Source organism: Lactuca saligna, chromosome 9, assembly GCF_052625555.1.
Source record: "Lactuca saligna cultivar CGN05327 chromosome 9, ASM5262555v1, whole genome shotgun sequence".
Lineage (NCBI taxonomy): Eukaryota > Viridiplantae > Streptophyta > Magnoliopsida > Asterales > Asteraceae > Lactuca > Lactuca saligna.
In genome coordinates, this window is record NC_136425.1 from 39,262,076 (window position 1) to 39,278,423 (window position 16,348).

At 30.4% G+C, this 16,348-nt stretch overlaps 1 protein-coding gene across 1 annotated transcript; it reads left to right on the forward strand.

Annotated features, from left to right (window-relative positions):
• Positions 1-10,895: 10,895 nt before the first annotated feature.
• LOC145014956 (uncharacterized) lies at positions 10,896-16,069 on the forward strand. Its single transcript, XM_078973404.1, has 10 exons — positions 10,896-11,238; positions 11,808-12,027; positions 12,131-12,402; positions 12,506-13,259; positions 14,198-14,578; positions 14,667-14,742; positions 14,819-14,882; positions 15,389-15,524; positions 15,627-15,740; positions 15,864-16,069. The coding sequence occupies exons 1-10, from the start codon at positions 11,129-11,131 to the stop codon at positions 15,927-15,929; spliced, it is 2,193 nt and encodes a 730-aa protein (XP_078829530.1). The 5' UTR covers positions 10,896-11,128; the 3' UTR covers positions 15,930-16,069.
• Positions 16,070-16,348: the final 279 nt, after the last annotated feature.

Below are 16,348 nucleotides of genomic sequence, written 5' to 3' on the forward strand. Positions count from 1 at the left end.
AGCCCTAATCTAGCATGCAATTTTCATAACATATAATCATAACAAACATGTATGAGTATTCTAGGAATCACTTACTTGAGCTCGACCGATTGCACGCATCACACCCCCTTTGTCTTAAAAAAAATCCTTTTAGAAATTCCTTTCCTTTTTCAAAAATCTTTTTAAAACTTGCTTTCTTTTTAAGAAGAGTTACCAATTCCTCAGTTTAAGTTCAGTCACACTCGAGAGTGTTCCTGAATCCCTCAAACCAAGACTCTGATATCAACTTGTAACGACCCGAAATTCATAAGGTAAAATTTTCATTTTTAGTTCAACCAAAGAGTCGAATTAACTTTTATCCAAACATTCAAAAGTATTTATTCAAACGTTAAAAGTATTTTATAATAAAACAATTATTAGAGTACAATCTCAAAATCATCACATTGCGGAAACTTGGGTGGATGTAGTGCAATCACGTCGGGCCCTTCCCTTTTGGACCAGATGTACCTGAAACCATAAACAATAAGTCGTTAACTTTGAGCTTTTTCATGGCTCAAAGGGGCCTAAATCCAAGTTCTAACTTTACAATTTCAACAAAGGAACTAATACTCATGCATTGGTTGATATTATCCATCAAGATTACATTTTTATGCATTTGGGACTCCTAAAACATCCAGATCTAGGGACCAAACTCCTGAAGCAAACTCATTCTCATAAAGGCAACCAAAGAGACCAAAATGTGCCACAAAGCACCCCAAACTAGATCCACCCAAAAGAGTTGACAAGATTAAAGCTTTTCACCTTCAATAGGTTGCAAAAGATGCGTAACTTCTAGATCTCCAAGCTCCACTCCAAGTGATGATTCTTCAACAAGCTCCAATCTCTTCAAAATGGACAAAAACATTACAAGATTCCTCACAATAGCTTAAGAACTCCAAGATGGTGGCTAAGGTTCGAGATTAGGGTTTAGGAGGTATGGAGGCTGATAAGAGGCAAGGCTCAATGAATAAAAGAAACTTAAATAGGGTCAAGACCCTAAAAATTAGGGTTTCAAGGTGAAGGGAGTATGCCCCGCGTACCACTGAGTACCCCCGACGTACTCAGATGCCACTCGTGATCACTTCATCCACTTCGCCCCGCGTACACAATGATTACACCCCACGTACTCATCAAAGCTCCAAACACTTCAATTTCAAACGGCCGCAACTCCTTCGTTCTAAGTCCATTTTTGACGTTCTTTATATCCACGAAAGGTAAAAAGAAGCTCTATAGTTCTATCAACTCATCCTCACCTTAAGACTTCCTGAACAAAACGAAAATTCATAAAGGTCCGAACTAACAATTTACGATTATGCCTTTGGGCTCCGAAACGCAACCGAACTCTCGAATCACCTATTTTAAACTACCCACATCCAAAAAGGGTCCAACTCTCTCTTTCCCCAAGGCCCTAAGCCTTGCAACAACTGATATTCAGGCCATGGCCCCGGATAAAGAAGTGATTTAAAATCGAGTGTTACAAAAACGTCTATTTATGTAAGTGGTCGTTTATACTGTAAGATAAAAATGGGGTGTTATACAATGTATTTTTTTTCCAATGAAAATTTACCATCGGTAAGTTTCAGTTAAAAGATACATGTATCACATCATTCCCTCGCTAGTTTCCTTTAACATTTACACCCCATCACTTAGCCAAAAAAAATTTATTGCCGGCCGATTTTAGGGATCTCGTTTTCGCTCCTTACGAAACCTATTTAGGATTTCTAAACATTTCAAGGAGTTACCTAGATGAGAAGAACAACCTAATATATTGTTTTATTAATTTCATCAATGATTTTTTTAGACCATATTACTTGCTAAACATTAGGAATAGGAACATAATCTATTGGACGACATTAAAGAATGTTGGAATACTAGTTTTAACCACTTTCAAAAATGAGATTTTTCCTAATTTTGAGCAAGAACATCTAAAATTAAACATTTCTAAAATGGACAAATGATTATATCTTTGTGTAGGCCTTCGTAATACCTTCGTTTTCGTATATCACATGTCTAAAATGAATTTTATGAATGTAAAATTGTATGTTAAAATAAGGTGTTTAGAATAAGTTAACAAATGTGTTAATGGGTTTTACGTCATTCCACACCATTGAGAGAATAAAAAGGAAGTAGTTTTATAAGTACAAAGACTTTTAATCCTTGTAAGTCTTATTGCACAAAGGTTCTCTTTTATGCATGGAGGGGGTGCGAATGTCAACCAAATTGGGTTAGTTTAACTGAACTTGCATGCGAGCGTATGTCATATAGGTACAATACTCCACCAGTCGACCCGAAAAGTTCAAGTTCTTGTACTTTTTTTTTCCAAATATTCATTCTTTACATAATTGGAAAATAAACATTAGTCACAAATTTTCAGTTATAATCTTGTGATAATGGTTGTATTTAATCTTCATCGGTGACGGATTAAATGCAACTAAACTCCCTTATTCTCAAATTTGTTTTATGTTTTCTTGCTACTCTCAAGGTAATCTAGAGTCCTGGATGGGTTTGGGCAGTCTTGAAGAACTGTTTTTAGTTTTTGTTTTATTGGGAAACAAACAACAAAACGAATTTGTTTTAAGGATATTATATTAAATACAGCCTAATAACATTCAATTTCTTCTTTTCAATCCTGCATTACATGATATTTTGCTAACAGAGAGACCATACAAGTAGTGAAACAATAACCATCTAAAGTTGTAAAAAATCATTCAACGATGAATGGAGGTGGTGTAAGATTGTTTAAAAATGTTGCCGTATAATTTTCTTTTCTATTTTATGTCTTAATTTCTTATTTATGTGATTTCTTATATAAAGTTGATTATGTTTGTCTTGATATTTCTATTGACGTTCTTATATTTTTTTTTATAACTTTACCTGATTGTGGTGTATTTTGTGATGTATACAACTTGCTCAAAAGAGTTAAGGTCATCTCCAATGGTAGTTTAATGGAGAGTTGAATGGGGAGTTTAATCCCATTAAACTCAAAATCCCCATTGTGGGTTAATGACATGGCACTCAATAGAACGGGGAGTTCAATCCTCATTGAACTCCACACTCTCTCTCCTCACACACACATACATAAATGATGTAGCAATCCATTAAATTGTATTGGGTTTAATGGAGTGTAGAGTTTAATAGATAAAATTGTATTGTGAGTGGTATGTACATGTGGCAATCCATTGAACTCATTTGAGTTCAATGCATTGAAGATGGTCTAAGAGGCACACTGTCAAACAACTAAATATGATTGTGACAAACTGACAATGTGAGCCACATGAACTACATGCAATATGTTTTATTTTACTTTTTTTTGAATGGTAACTTCTTAGTTAATCTTATTGTAACAAAGTGATTATACAAATCGAAGTAGCTTAACTTCAAGAATGAAGAATTCATTTTGGTGGTAACTAGAACTTTATATGCCGTGTCTTGCGGCAGAAGTAATGAATTTAAGTTGAATTTTGGCAATTATATCGATAAAAGTTAGGTATTGTTGTATTTGTTGGTATATAACTATACAAGGTCGGTACCAACGAATAACTTCAATTTATATCATCGAATGAAAATGTATTATATGTAACCAAACATAGACGTAAGATTAATGTATATAAAAATAAACACAAAAACATACATAAAATTTACATCGAAACATAAAGAAACTCGAATTTATACGAACATATACATATAAATACGCAACTCAAGTACAATTAATTTTTTTTTATATTAACGAACATAATTTCAAATAATAAAAACGTATTATATGTGATCCGACTCATAAGTAGGATATATGGGGAAAAAAACGAAATCATAAAAAAATTTATATTGAAAGGTAGACAAACTCGAACTTATATCGCGCGTAAATTAAAAAAAGAATTGTTTTTCTAAATTGATGAACGAAAGTTCTACATTTACGTCGAACGAAGTTGTCCGTCTCGAATTTATATCTACTTCGGTTTGAATATACAAGTTTATATGCTTAAGGTACAACTATCAATTCACAGGGTACAAGTTAGAATACTTTACGGGTCTCGTTTTGGAATAATTATGTTTGCCTTCAAGGAAAAAAAAAAGGAAAAGTTGGGTGTGTGTAAGGAAAAAAAAAAGGACAAAAAGATGTGGGGGTCAACATGTAAGAGAGAAAAAAAATCTAAATTATCAAACCAAAGTCTGGTCACCGACTTTGGTTTTTAGTATATAGGTTAAAATGTTTTTGTTTAACATATAAAAGTGTGTTAGAGTTTCTGTAAAGAAAAAGACACGCGTTAATTTCTTTGATGACAAAACGAAAGTCAATCCTTAGAAAAAAAAAAAAGACACGCGATTAAAAGTGTGTTAGACTTTTTATCTGTTTACCTTCTTACACATTGTATTGTGATAACTAATTCATATTTTTATAAAATCACGACTTAAAAAAAAAAAAAAAAAAAAAAAGTATACAAGTAATTAAACAGAAAAATTCAAGATCATCATGTAATTTATAGTTTAGTCTTACATTTTTAAATTTATATGAGATGTTTGGATAGTTACAATACTTTTTTAGTGATAAAGAATCTATTAGTCATTGTGACACTTACACAATTATCAGGTTTTTCTGTTTATATATAACATGTTAACTTGAAAGAATTATTTAATGTCTGTATTAAGGCTTTTTACTTTAATTTTTTCTATCAATTAGAGCAATATATAACCTGTTAACTTGAGACAGTTATATGACACCTATTAACAAGTTTTTCTGGTTATGTATGGTCTTTTATTATTGTTGAAAAGTTGTTTTGCTACTTGTTAAAGGGAGATATGTCGCTTTTATGTTATAATCATGTATGTTGAAGAGCGAGAATTACTACCAGCTCATTGAATGGTGACTTTACTACGTTTGAAGAGGTGGATTTACGAAAATTTTGGAAAAGAGAGGGTGAGTTTGGGATGTTTTATCTTCTAACCCCAATTTTCTTTGTTTGCATTTTCATTCGGTGAATCAAATAATATCCTACTCTTATTGTGGAGTGTGTGTTTGTTTGTTGGAAATGGCAATTCAAACATATTTTAGGCCGGCCACTTAATATAAAAATAAATAAATTATACGAATAGTTATCGTGGTTTATGGTAATTTGTTTGTTTGATTCTTCTTATTATTATTTTTTAATTCAGACAATCTGTAAGATGTAATTTTATTACGTGGTTGGTTCATGTCCGATTTAAAAAGACTATTTTACCTTTGTTGGTATTTTTTTATGTTATTAACTTATTAATATTTAAAAAAATGGTAACTAGATATATGTTCACCAAATCCTCTCCTTCTCAAACCCCCTCCTCTTTACGTGTTTGGTCCACCAAACCCCCTCCTCCTCAACCTTTTCTTCCGGTAATAATCACCCCCTTCGTCTTCTCCGATATGATCGACGGAACACCACCATATTGTTCATATAAAACAAATCAAAAGTAAATTACAGAAAAATCGTACCAGGAACATGGAAAATGGGAAATGGGAAAACCGGAAAATCATTACCATGTCTGAAGCAAATTTGAAGGAAATCAAACCAAAAAATGGAAAAAGCAAATCAGAACAAGATAAATTCGAAAAATCAAATCACCATTAGATCTAAAGCAAAATCAAACTAGAAACCAAATATGCAAACCACCAGAGAACCAAAATAGTTGAGGGGTGACACATGTCGGCGACATCGCCGGCTTCGACGGTAGCTCCAATAGCAGAGACAGGGGGAAGGTAAGAGACGGTTTTAGTGAAATAAATAAAAAGGTTAGGTTATATACATATGAGTTGAGTTGAGGAGATAAAAACGTTACAGTAGGACTTTATATTTTTTATTATAATTAAAATAATTATTTAAATTGATTTAAAATATAAAAAATAAGTGTAAATTAGTCTTTTTACGTCGGACAATGACTAACTGCGCAACAAAAGTTAAATCTTATCGACTGTCCGAGTTAAAAAAAATTATAAACCAAACGCACAGATGACAAATTGCATGATTACTCTATAAAAATTAAAGAAGAAAAAATAGACAATAATTATTGGGTGTTAAGTTAAGGTTAAAAACCAACATGTATTTTCTTGTCTAAAAAGAAAATTCAAAATACTTGTTAGCTTATATACCTATATAAAACATAACATATTTAAGTTTAGGGGTCGCAAGTCATCATAAGGCCTAGGACGTTCAATTAGGGTGTTGCTAAATTGACACCCTTAGACATCCTATGAACATTTTTATTAAAAATCAACATATAATAAACTATTTATAATTTACTTCAAAAAACTATGCGGATTCAACCAATAAAAAAACCTTAAAATCAAATAGAATGTCTAAATAGAAAATTAGGGTGTCTTTTTAGCAACTCCTTAAGTTATCTTGTCTTAACTATTAGATTAGGTCTAATAGATATCATGGGCTGCTTTAAACATGTATGTCAATCAGTTAAAAACATGTAAGCTTATATATATATATATATATATAGAGAGAGAGAGAGAGAGAGAGAGAAAAAAGAGAAAGAGAGAGAGAAAACCATAATTAACCAATGAACCAAGAAACCAATCTTTTTTCAACTTTTATAACTTATTTTTTGTCAAAAAAAAACTAAAAATACAGAAATTCATAACTTTTTATCATTTTTCCAATGATATGAAATTCGATAAGATTTTTTTTCCGTCAAATTCACAATGTGAATCTAAATTCACACGGTGAATCCGAAAAATATATATAACATTCACAATGTTAAGTTATGAATATAGATATTTTTAGTTTTTTTTTTCGATAAAGAATAAGCTCTAGAACTTGGAAAAAAAAAAGTGGTTCCTTGGAGAACCAATAATTATGGTTCTATATTGAATTTTTCCATATATATATATATATATATATATATATATATATATATATATATATATATATATATATATAGAGAGAGAGAGAGAGAGAGAGCATGGTTCAAATGTTTTTAGCAACTGTTGTGTGAATGTGTGCACCAATCACAAATTAGTAAATATTAAATAACTAATTAAATCAAATAAGGGTATTTTCGGTTTTTTGTATTTTCAATTAATGAGGCCATTTAATTTAATCCTACAATTAAAGGAAGATTCATTGATGTTTCAAATAACACCACAAAGCTTAGTACGATTGAGCCTTACACTATTCTTAGAATAAACATTTACAAGCAACTGGTTCATATGATTTCAATTGCCATAATGAGAATCCTTTGTGTAAGGCTAGTGGCCCCCTTTGATATTTGTTTAAAGAATCAAATTGGACGTTCCCATGTTAGTTTCCTGATACACACCTAACACCCACCAATTGTTTACTATTTGGAATAGTATTTTAGTTTTGCACGCCAAGTGTTTGATGAATTGTCCAACTCTACCAACATTCTTGAGATTTTGCATAATTTTTCTACCCTCTAAATGCTCGATGAAATGCCTATATATAAGTCTTCATCTTTTTTTCATTGCAGTTGTAGGATTACATGATTATATTGCATATGTTATATGCATATTGGTTTTTAACATTTTTTTGATGATTTATTTGTTTATTTATAAGGAACATGGTATTTGTTGATACACACCTAGCACCCACATTATTATTCTAACTTCATTAATTGTTTTAGATGAATTTTGGCTTGTTTGTTGATAATGCCTAACAAGTGTTTGTTGAAATGCCTGAAAGAGAATCTAAATAACTTAACATTGTGGTATGCATTCTATTAAAATTACTAGCAACATATGTTTTATGTAATTGTTTAAAAAGGTAATTAATTTGTTTGTGTATTATTTTGGTTCAATTTGTGATTTTGAATTCCAATTTTTATTGTCCCTCATTATTGTATATTTGAATCTAAATTATATTAGCAGTAAATACGATACTTTTGAATGTATTCTATGTATTCTGTCAGAATGTATTTTGACATTAATAAAATCTATGTATTCTGCCAGAATATATTTTATGTATTTTGTCATATTCTATGTACTCTAGCAGAATATATAAAGTGATAGTTAATTGCAAGCAACATGTTTTTAACCATTATAAGTTTTTTTATTTTTTTTATTTTATTTTATTTTATTTTTTTTTGGTATTTGTGATAGGAGTGGCTGGAAGAATGTGTTGAAGACCTAATAGGAGTAACTTGAAGAATGAATAAAGTTTGATCATACTCACAATTTAAGAATGTTGTTATTTTTTAAGAATTTTATTCATTTTTGTTGATATTCTTTTAAAATATATAATTATATTAAAATGTATAAGACTTTTACTCTGTAAGAATATGTATGAATTTATAATTAAGTTCGGATGTATAAGAATATATTAGAATGTTGTTATTTTTCGACCTCGGATTCAAGAATTTTGTTTTTCTTTAGTAATATTCTATTAGAATAAAATTCTGAAATAACATCATTCTAACAAAAAAATATTTTGATAGAATAAAATCGGTTATGTTTACAAATTACTTTAGAATTAAAATTGAATTAATTAAATTTCAAACTTTTTAAATTAGGAGAATTAATTATTCTAAAAATCCAAAATTTTCCTTTTATAAATGTAGTTAATTGTCCAAAATACCCTTTTGCTAAAAATTATGTGATTATATGGTATATGTTGCCCCATTGTAATATCATACACTCTGAAATCATGTCCATTGATTAATTACAATGTTGTAAAAATCCCGATTAGGTCCCGATTAATCCCTAGGCGCTACTCGACCGATTAGAGAGCGCCTAGCGATTAATCCATGCATACAAAATGACTGAAACAGTAGAATCCGATGAAATTTTAACACTTTGAAGAAGTTATATCTCAATAGAAACTATTTGAGGTATGAGTAGTGTTGCATTTATCATATTAACCTATTTTGTTATGATATTAGTGGTATTTATGAACTTTTATATGATATTAGTCCTATTTAATTTTTTAAAATATAACACTTTAGCAATTAATGGTCCCCGATTAATCTCCGCTTAGCCAATTAATCCCTTAACCCCAGTTCACCGACTAGCTAAAGTCGAATGATTTTTACAACCTTGATTAATTATATCCGTTGGTCCAGATCTGTGCATTGTGGCACACAATAATTAGTAAAAGCAAAATAACCTAATCATATATATATATATATATATATATATATATATATATATATATATATATATATATATATATATATATATATATATATATATATATATTAAGACAATCATGACAAAATGGTTTTAAGACTAGAAATGCACCTCAAATCGTTGAAACAAATGAGACACTCATAGATCCATTTTTACATTTTCATTAAAAATAACTACTTAGGCCCCGTTTGATACGCATCTTTCCAGGTCCAAACAGATGTTTCTGGTTGAATAGACCGGAAAAACCGTTTGATTTGCACAAAAAATTGGGTCTTTCCCCGGTAAGATATATCTTTCCCAGAAATCCCCAAAATCATATATTTCTAACTGAATGAGCTAGAAAGACAATTATGCCCCAAACCCCGTCTCTTTCTTTCTTTCTCGGCTTATTAATTTTTTTAAATAACTTTTTCTAAACTGTTTTTTTATTGAATTATTACTTTTTTAATGTATTACTTTATATTAAGAAATATTATTTTAATATATAATATTTATGTATTAATAAATATTATTTTATTGGCTTATTAATTTTTTTTAAATAATTTTTTTTTTAATTTCTTTTTATGGATTAATTCTTTTTATTAGATTATTATATATTCATAAATATTATTTATAATATATATTATTTATAATGTATAATATTTATATATTATAAATAATATTTTATTAGATTATTATTTTCTTTTAGTTAAATTTTTAATTCATTTTATTGGATTAGTTCTTTTTTTTATAACACCACCACCATCCTAATTTATTTTATAAAATCTCATCCATCCCACCACTATCGGACATATACCAGTTCATTTTTTATCATTCATCACAATCAGTCAGATGTACAATCAAACAGCATGGTTTCTTTCCCAGTCAAAAAACTTTTCCAGATAGCACTTTACCAAACAGTACTTTCCCTGACAGAAACTATCAAACGGGACTTTACATCTAAAATAGAAAATTATATATATATATATATATATATATATATATATATATATATATATATATATATATATATATATATATATATATATATATATTAAGATAAATTTAAGTTTATGATTTATAATGTCAAAATCAATATTTTGATATCCAACACTAACCTTTTAGGTTTATATTTTCCAAACAATTACTTATTCAAGTTTTAATTTGGGTTTAGGTTATTTTTGGTCATTTAACTTTTGGTTTTGTGTTCATTTGGTCACTTAACTCTTTTTAAGTTTTAAAATGTCATCAAACTTTTGACTTTGTGCTCATTTAGTCACTTAATTTTTGGTTTTGTCACCTTTAGTCACTAAACTTTTAAAATTGTGCTCATTTAATCACTAAACTTTTAATTTTTTTCAAAAGTCTAGTGATTAAACGAACATAATTTTAAAAGTTAGCTGATTAAATGAGCACAAATTTAAAAGTTAAATGACCAAAACAAAAGTTAAGTGACTAAATTAGCACAAAATCAAAAGTTTGATAACCTTTTAAAACTTAAAAAGTATTATATGACTAAATAAACACAAAACCAGTTAAATGATAAAAATGACTTAAACCCTTTAAATTTACTTTCAAGTGTTTATATGATAAAACAATAGTAAACAATATATATATATATATATATATATATATATATATATATATATATATATATATATATATATATATATATATATATATATATATATATATATATATATATCCCTCAATGGTCCCAAAAGATCAAACAAATCCAAGAAGGAATAGAAAACACCATTTTTTTTTTTGTTTATTGTTTACCTTGATTTTAACACACATCCCTTTGGGCTTTGAGCACCACCATGTTATCATGTGCTTACCACGCGCGCCATTCTTTCCACAACGACCGCAAAGTCATCGCGTCTTTTAAGACGACTCAAACACTCAACACCAACGAAGCAGACGACTTGGATTAACGTCGAACACCTGAACTGCATCGTTAATCCTCGTCATTTCCGCCTATTCTGTTCCTCCTCCTCCTCTTCTTCTTCAATGGGTTCCTTATCTCTTTTTGACGAGCCTCTTCACTACCCATCCTTCCGCCGTGACGAATCCGTTGTCGATACCTACCATGGCGTCCCTGTTCCTGATCCTTACCGATGGTAACAATTTCGCTTCTGTTTCTTATTTTTGGTCGTTTCCTTGTGTTGATTCAATATCTCTTTGGAATAGGGAAGAAAGGTGTGTGTGAGTTTGTTTGTTTATCTGCCTATTAACAGCGAAATTGGTTTGTACACTGTTTGAATAATACTCATCCAGATTTATGCCGCTAGCAATATGTACTGAATTTTTGTAGAATTCGCTTATCGGAATTTGAACATTACGCCTATTTTTCCCTGCAAGTCAGACTGTAGCTCTTCTTTTCCATATGAATTGCTACCTTGTTTCCAAAAAGGCATAGATATAGGTAGTATTTGGGTATGCAATTTTAAAGTGATATTTAATCAAAAATCAGAACTGGAGGTAATTGTATACTTATCTGAAAGCAAATTTTGTTAGGGCAAACCATAAAAATCATTGCAAAATGCTCGAAGTTACAATTGAAGTATAAAACACCTACCAATTTCAAAATTTGTCAAAGAAGCATCTTCTTTGTAAGGATTACCGAAGGATTATGATCATAAATCACATTGTTTATGCTACTTTTTATTATGGAATCTTTATATTTCAGGCTTGAAGATCCCGACTCTGAGGAGGTGAAAGAATTTGTAAAAAAGCAAGTGGATTTGACTGAATCTGTGCTTAAGAAGTGTGAGACAAGGGAAAAACTTCATGATAAGCTTACCAAGTTCTATGACTACCCAAAGTTTGGTGCTCCATTTAGAGAAGCTGATAAATACTTTTACTTTCACAACAGTGGTCTTCAACCACAGAAAGTCCTCTACATGCAGGTATGACATGATAACAGTATAATACTGTAATTCATACACCAAGATCATAAATCTTGTTAACTTTAGCTTCTTCTTCTTCTTCTTCTTCTTCTTGGTTTTTTAGGATAGTTTAGAGGGAGAAGCAGAAGTTCTACTTGATCCAAATGGACTAAGTGAAGATGGAACTGTTTCATTGAATACTTATGCTGTTAGTGAGGATGCTAAGTACTTGGCTTATGCTCTTAGTTCAAGTGGAAGTGATTGGGTCACCATTAAAGTAATGCAAATTAAGGACAAGAAAGTGGAGCCTGATACATTATCATGGGTTAAATTTTCGGGTATCAGTTGGACAAATGATAACAAAGGTTTCTTTTACAGCCGATACCCTGCTCCTAAGTAAGTTCAAATAACACCTGATGTGTTTTTTTAAAGGTTTTTTTTTTTTACTAAGTGAACTTAATATAGTTACATAATAGCATTAATTTTGAATGATTGATAGGGAAGGAGAGAATCTAGATGCTGGAACAGAAACAAACTCGAATCTTGATCATCAACTCTACTATCATTATTTGGGAACAGATCAATCTGAAGATATTTTATGTTGGGAAAACCCTGATAATCCACAATACACAATTGGAGCTTCTGTAACAGAAGATGGAAAGTATGTTCTTCTTTATATCAACGAGGGTTGTGATCCAGTAAACAAATTGTATTACTGTGATATTTCCACTCTTCCTAATGGAATCAAAGACTATAAAGACAAAAAGTCTCTTCCTTTCATCAAACTCATTGACAATTTTGAAGCAATGTATACAGCCATTGCAAATGATGACACTGTTTTCACCTTTTTAACAAATAAAGATGCTCCAAAGTACAAAATGGTTCGTGTAGATTTGAAGGAACCAAATACATGGAGTGAAATCATTCCACAAGGGGAAACTGATGTTCTTGAATCTGCTGTTGCTGTTAACAAGAATCAGATGATAGTGGCGTATTTGAGTGATTGCAAGCATATTTTGCAGTTGAGGGATTTGGAAAGTGGGGCCCTTTTGCATGATTTGCCTATAAGTATTGGGAGTGTGGATGATGTCAGCGCACGAAGGAAAGATAGTTTGTTTTTTATTGCTTTCACAAGTTTTCTTACACCTGGTGTTATATATCAATGTGATTTAGAATCTGGGATTCCTGATTTGAAGATTTTTAGGGAAATTGTTGTTCCTGGATTTGATCAGACAGAGTTTCATGTCACTCAGGTACTTATTTTTTAGGGTTAATTTCATAAAAGTCCTTATATTTTGTGTTTTTTCCGGATTAAACCTCATCTTCAAAATTTTTCTGAAAAAGACCTTGTATTTTTTTATAGTATTTTTTTTCCGATAAAAACCCTCAACCTTATAACTGTTTTGAAATAAATCCTCAATTTTTTTTTGTTTTTCTTGAAAAAAGCCTCACATTTTACAAGTTTTTTCAGAAAAAATTGACTAAAAGGGCTAGATTGGAAAAAATGCAAGGTTTTTTTCAGCAAAAAAATAAAGTTGAGGTTTAATCTGGAAAAAACACAAAATATAAGATCTTTTATGAGAGTAACCCTATTTTTTTTACCCATAATAGCAACTTACTTATATGCCTTTATTACCTATAATTTAATAGCAACATAGATACATCTTCGTATTGATAATAGTAAAGCGTAAATTACACAAATGGTCCCTGTGGTTCATGTCAATTTGTGTACTTGATCCCTAACTTTTTTTTTCAACCCGGATTATTATGTTTTTGTTGAGTCTTTGGTCTCTACCAGACGTAAAAAGACTATTTTGCCCTTAATAATTTCTTTTATAATTTTCTATTATTTGTTTCTCATTAAGGGCAAAATAGTCTTTTTACGTCTAGTAGAGACCAAAGACGCAACAAAAACATATCATGGGGCCTGTCTGAGTTAAAAAAAAGATTTAGGTACCAAACGTGCAAATTACCCCAAACCACAGGGACCAATCGTGTAATTTACTCTTAATAGCAACATAGATACAATTTCCATCAATAAAAGTAATGTGCTTTATTTTCTATATTGTACTTTATGTGCTACATATTAGTAAAAAAAAAAAAATTAAAAACATAAGTAAGTTGCTATTAGTGGTAAGACATTGTAAATGTATTAGTATATGTTATTGATGTGTTTTGTTCCTTGTTTCAGGTGTTTGCACCTAGTAAAGATGGTGCAAAAATACCAATGTTCATAGTGGCAAAAAAGGGAATAGATTTAAATGGATCACATCCATGTTTGCTATATGGATATGGCGGATTTAATATTAGTTTGACACCATATTTTAGTGTGAGTCGAATTGTGCTTATGAGGCATTTAGGTTTAGTTTTCTGTGTGGCTAACATTCGTGGTGGAGGAGAATATGGTGAAGAATGGCATAAAGATGGATCCCTTTCAAACAAACAAAATTGTTTTGATGATTTTATTTCTAGTGCTCAATATCTTGTGTCTTCAGGGTATACAAACCCTAAAAAATTGGCTATTGAAGGTGGAAGCAATGGTGGACTACTTGTTGGAGCTTGCATTAATCAGGTATTCTTCTAATTCAATAAAATTTTAAATCTTTAATAAATTATTCTTTGTTATTATTCCTAAAACTTTTTTTTTTTTGTTATGACAGAGGCCTGATCTATTCGGATGTGCACTTGCTCATGTTGGTGTAATGGACATGCTCAGGTTTCACAAGTTCACAATCGGTGAGTAATTTTTTTTTTTTTTTTAAACTGATTTAGTTAAAATTACAATTATACCCTTGTGTCGTGGTTGTGGTAGGTCATGCGTGGACTTCTGACTATGGTTGTTCAGACAAAGAAGAAGAGTTCCAATGGTTGATCAAGTGAGTTCAAAGATTTTCTTATCCTTAATTAAATGAGTAAATTACACGAATGGTCACTATGGTTTGGGTAATTTGCACGTTTGGTCCCTAACTTATTTTTTTAACTCGGAATGTCCGTACTGTTTGTTTTTGTTACATGTTTGGTCCCTAATGTTTGTTTTCGTTATGCGTTTGGTCCCTATCTTACCTAAAACGATAATTATTTAAATATGAAAAAATGGTGGGGTAGGTAAGGTAAGGTGAGGGGTGGAGTTGGGAGTGTGTTTATTTAAATAAATTTTAAAAAATCAAGGGCAAAATAGTCATTTTAGGTGAAACAAGGACCAAGCACGTAACAAAAACAAGTAGTAGGGACCTTCCGAGTTAAAAAAATAAATTAGGGACCAAACGTGTAAATTTCCCTAAACCATAAGGACCATTCGTGTAATTGACTCTAATTAAATTGTCAAACTTCTAATATTTTTTTACTAATAATTAAAATTAAAATTTATTTTCATTTTCGTCAGGTATTCGCCACTACATAATGTGAAAAGACCATGGGAGCAATCTTGTGATAATTCCCGACAATACCCTCCAACTTTACTGTTGACAGCTGATCATGATGACAGAGTTGTCCCCTTGCACACTTTGAAATTATTAGCAGTAAGTATTTCTTTTTTTTTTTTTTTTTTTTTTTTCATTTCGAGTATGTTTAATTTAATTTAATTAAATGCATATTTGTTTATTATATTTGTTTTATGTTAGACGATGCAATATGTGTTGTGCACAAGCTTGGAGAATAGCCCACAGACAAATCCCATTCTTGGTAGAATTGACTGCAAGGCTGGCCATGGATCCGGCCGCCCTACAAAGAAATTGGTATGTTTTTTTTTTTTTTTTTTTTAATAAAAAGTAGAGGAAGTTACATTTTTGGTCCCTGAGTATAGCTGAGTTTTTCAAAATTGGTCCTTTATTACAAAAATAACCGAGTTTTTTTTTTAGATTGATGAATGGGCAGATTCGTATGGGTTCATGGCAAAGGTGGTTGGAGCAACTTGGATTGATTGATTGATTTGTGTGAATGGAAGGGGTTCTTATTTCTTATTTCTTAATCTTTAAACATATTCATTTTAAGCGTGTAGCTATTATTCTGAATGCTTCACCCAAGATTATTATTTTATTGGCATATAAAGGACTAGGAAAAGACATGGCATGTGTGTGTGTGTCGATGCTTTTGGTTAAAACTTAAATTCTATTCGAACACCATATAAAATTACGGTTTTGAAAATTAGATGTTTTTAAACTTTTATTAACTATCATTTGTTTTAAAGATAAATACCTTTTTTTTTGCATGATAAACCTTATCCAAATCAACTTTATTTGTTTGTCAAACTCAAACTGTGGGTTAACCTAACACTAAATATATGTTTTTTTTTCTTCTAAGAAATAGTATCAACACAATATTTAGTAGAATTTCTAAATTTAGT